Source organism: Bison bison, unplaced genomic scaffold (genome assembly GCF_000754665.1).
Source record: "Bison bison bison isolate TAMUID 2011002044 unplaced genomic scaffold, Bison_UMD1.0 scf7180017864180, whole genome shotgun sequence".
Lineage (NCBI taxonomy): Eukaryota > Metazoa > Chordata > Mammalia > Artiodactyla > Bovidae > Bison > Bison bison.
This window is the reverse complement of record NW_011494752.1, coordinates 10,103,634-10,107,608: the sequence shown is the minus strand read 5'-3', so window position 1 is coordinate 10,107,608 and position 3,975 is coordinate 10,103,634. Positions and strand designations below refer to the sequence as shown.

General features: G+C 50.7%; 1 protein-coding gene across 1 annotated transcript in view; it reads left to right on the top strand.

Annotated features, from left to right (window-relative positions):
- Positions 1-2,382: 2,382 nt before the first annotated feature.
- The window catches only part of LRRC75A (leucine rich repeat containing 75A), a 13,626-nt gene continuing 12,033 nt past the window's right edge, over positions 2,383-3,975 (top strand). The window contains exons 1-2 of the mRNA XM_010843182.1: positions 2,383-2,430; positions 3,355-3,717. Coding sequence (XP_010841484.1) covers positions 2,383-2,430; positions 3,355-3,717 — 411 coding nt within the window. The remainder of the gene's footprint in view (positions 2,431-3,354; positions 3,718-3,975) is intronic.

The window sequence follows — 3,975 nt, the reverse complement described above, 5'->3', positions numbered from 1 at the left end:
GCCCCCACCATTCTATGCGTCTATGAATGCATAGACTCTGCGTCTATGAATGTGACTGCTTCACATGTGTGGAACCCTGCTTTTGTGACTGATTTCTTTTAGCATAAAGTCCTCAAGGATCAGCCACGGTGTAGCATATGTCATATTTTGTTCCTTTGTATGTCTGAATAACATTCCATCGCAGACATATCCCACGTTTTTATGCATGTGCCTATGGAAGTTGATGGGCGCTTGGGTTGTTTCCACCCTTTGACCATGGTGAATTGTACTGTCTCCTAGGGTACCGCCTGCTTCCATCCCTGCAGTTCCCCAAGTGTCTTTGGCATTAAGAGCCCTCTTTATACGTTCTATCTCTTTTTAAAATTGAGATATAACTGACATATGACAATTTTAAGGCATATACTGTATTGATCTGATACATTCATACTGCAGTATGGTTACCATTGTAGCATTAGCCAACACCCCTGTTTTTGTCCCATAAATAACATTTCTTCTAGTGTTGGTAACACTTAAGGTCTTATCGCTTAGAAAGCTTGATGTTTATAACACTTCTGGTGTCTTTCATGGCTGACCTGCGTGCATTTCTTTAACAGTGTACTGTGGACTTACTTATCTTCTCATTGCAAGTACGAACCTTCAGCACCATCTCCCATCCCCCCACCCCCAGCCCCGGCGCACTGCGTTTTTCAGAGTTCAGTTCTTTTTAGATCCACATTTAAGCGCAGTCATGCAGTATTTGTCTTTGTCTTTGCCTTATCTCACTGAGCATGATGTTCCCAAGGTCCATCCACATTGTTGCAAATGGCAGGATTTCCTTCTTTCTTGTGGATGAATAGTATTCCATTGTATATAGAGACCACATCTGCCGTATCCAGTCATCCCTTGATGGGCATTTAGATTGTTTCTGACTTGGCTGTCGTGAGTAACTTCTCGGTGAACATGGGCGTGCAGACATCTCCTTGGTAGTATGTTTTTGTCTCCTTTAGATGAACATCCAGAGGTGTGACTGCTGGGTTGTATGGCAGTTCTGTTTTTAATGTTGTTTATTTATTTCTGGCCACACATGTGGCTTACAGGATCTTAGTTCCCTGACCAGCACTTGAACCCGAGCCCACGGCAGTGAAAGCACTGAGTCCTAACCGTGGACTCCCGGGGAATTCTCTACTTTTAATTTCCTGAGGAATCTTTACACTCTTAAAATTATGGAGGGCCTCAAAGAGGTTTTTTTATGCATGGGTCATATCTAATAAAGGCTGTCTACCTAGAAGAAATCAAAACAAACATTTAAAATATTTATTTATTCACTCATTTAAAATTAATAAGCTCAGGACTTCCCCTGGTGTCCCGTGGTTAGGACTTCTCCTTCCAGTGCAGGGGGTGTGGGTTCTACCTCCTCTGGTTGGGGTGCTGGGATGCCACGTGCCTCATGGCCAGGAAACCAAAACCCGAAACAGAAGAAATATTGTAATAAATTCAATAAAAACTTGAAAAATGGTCCACATTAAAAAAAAAAATCTTAAAAGACTTTGATGTTTCTAAGCCCAGAAGAAATTCTTTAAAAAAAATAAATAAAAAAGTTAATAAGCTTGCATGTGGAAAAAGTAAATTTTTGTGAAAATATATTTTCCAAAAGAAAAAATACAGTGAAGAGAGCCACACTGTTTCAGAGTGTTGTGAATCTCTCATGTGTGGCTGGCTTGGAAGACAGCTGAACCCTCATACCTGCTGCTCTGTGTTTAATCTCTTGCAGTAGGCTGTTTTGGTTGAAGTCGACAGAGAAAATTTTATCATGCCGATTTGGAAAAGAGGACCTCACAGAACCCCTGAAAGGGTCTTGAGGGTCGCCCCTCATGCTTTGAGAAACGCTGTGTGAATCTCTGGTTGCTTTTTGGAAAGCCATACCCCTCACCTTTCCCGCCGGAGTGAGCCCCCAAACCTGGTTCTTCAAGCTCAGGTGGGGGCCCCACCTCTTCGAGATGGCACATGCTGGCCATTGACCCGCTTGGTCCCAGGTCAGGGATAGTCTCCATGCCAAGCTGCCCACAGCAGTGACTCTGGGGTACCTGCTGATGTGCCCAGGTTTCCTGATGAGGAACCTCACATGCACAGGTCCTAGAGATGGCACCATTTAGACCCATAATGAGGAAGCCAGGATTCTCCTCACTGCCTGGTATTTGCAAGGCAGACCAGCCCCTCCCAGGCCAAAGCTATGCCCCAGGCAGCCTGGAGGAGCCGCATGTGAATGTGATTCTTGCACCCCCCATCCCCCCACCCCCACATGCAGCCAGAGCAGAGCGTCAAGGTCCCTGGTGGGCAGGGTCAGTAGGACTGTCAGTGCGGTCATGACACATTTGTCTCCAGTACACTGGCTTGGTGGGGGACATGGAGAGGACACCAGGGATGCCGGAAGTGGCCCAAGGTCCTCGGGATGTGTGAGGTGCTCTGAAGTAGCACAGGCACCCCATGGACCTAGGTGGGGTCAAAAGTGTAGTGTTAGTCGCTCAGTCGTGTTGGACTCTTTGCGACCCATGGACTGTGTAGCCCACCAGGCTCCTCTGTCCATGGAGTTCTCCAGGCAAGAATACTGGAGTTGGCGGCTATTTCCTCCTCCAGGAGGTGGGGTCCAAGTAAAGAAATAAAGCAATAAAAGCGCAGCAACCTCTCTCCAGCCCCGTCTGGCCTTTCCCTGTTGCAGCTTCTCATAACCCGGCGCCCGGGGACCTCGGGAGCCCCACCCCAGCTGGAATTCACAGGGCGGGGTGGCCGTGACTCACTTACCCAGAGCGCGTGATCAGGGCCACGTCTGCCTTCCTGGGGAGACCCCCTCCCCACCCCCTTCCTTCCTTCCACCCTCGGCCCCCTCCCCAGCGACAGTTTCATGACTCCAGATAAGAGCTGCCCAGAGAGCCACTGTCAGCAGGCTGGGAGGGGTCCAGACTGACAGAGAGGATGGGGACGTGGCCCTGGGGGTGGGGGGCCTCTGGGAAAGAACAACTTACATCCTCCCACACCTGCCCCGGCGTCCTGGGTGAGTAGGTTGGGTCTTCTTGGTCCTTCCAGGATGGGATGACTTCTACTGGCCTGGAGAGGACGGGGGTGGGAAGATAGGGTAGGGCTGGTAGGAACCCAAGAAACCCAAGCAGCCATCCGGTCCAGGTTTTTCAGAGTTTGGCATTTGAACTGCCTTAAAAAAAAAAAAAAAAAAACTGAAGGACAGCGAGCAGAGCAGCTCTGCTGAGAGCTGGGCCCAAAGATTTGCTGACCCTTGGCCTCCCTCTTGTCTTATCAGCCCCAAGACCTGGGGACACGGTTTGGTAACTGCTGGCATAGTCCATCTGCCCATTTCACAGGTAGGGAAACAGACCCCAGGACGGAGGAGGTCTCTCATCCACATATGGACAGTCTGAATTCCAATTCCTACCTTCCCAGCCTCGCCTGCCACACAGAGTGAAAACGCGCTCAGTCGTGTCTCTTTACAACCCCAGGGACTGTAACCCACCTCCACAGGCTGCCCCGGGTGTGCTGGGCGGGGCTCCAGGGCAGGGCAGGGGGGCCTCGCTGATCTCTGGCCATCCTCCCCTCTTGCAGGACCTGGGCATGGAGTCGACCTCGCTGGACGACGTCCTGTACCGCTACGCCAGCTTCAGGAACCTGGTGGACCCCATCACGCACGACCTCATCATCAGCCTGGCCCGCTACATCCACTGCCCCAAGCCGGTAGGGCAGCCATGGTCTGAGCCAGCCAGGTCTGGGGTGTGAGGCGAGCGCTTTCCTGGGCAGAACAGCCCGGTGCCTGAGGTGGGGGGCTGGTCAATGCTGCCCAGGCCCCTCATGCAGGCACCTGAGGCCCAGCGTCCATAGTAAAGGCTACACGCCTGCACCCTCAGTACTGGCTTTGTTCGGCCCACCAGGTGCATCAAATCTGGATTCATTGCCAACATTTCAAAGTATTTCACACAATCCCCATATTGGCTG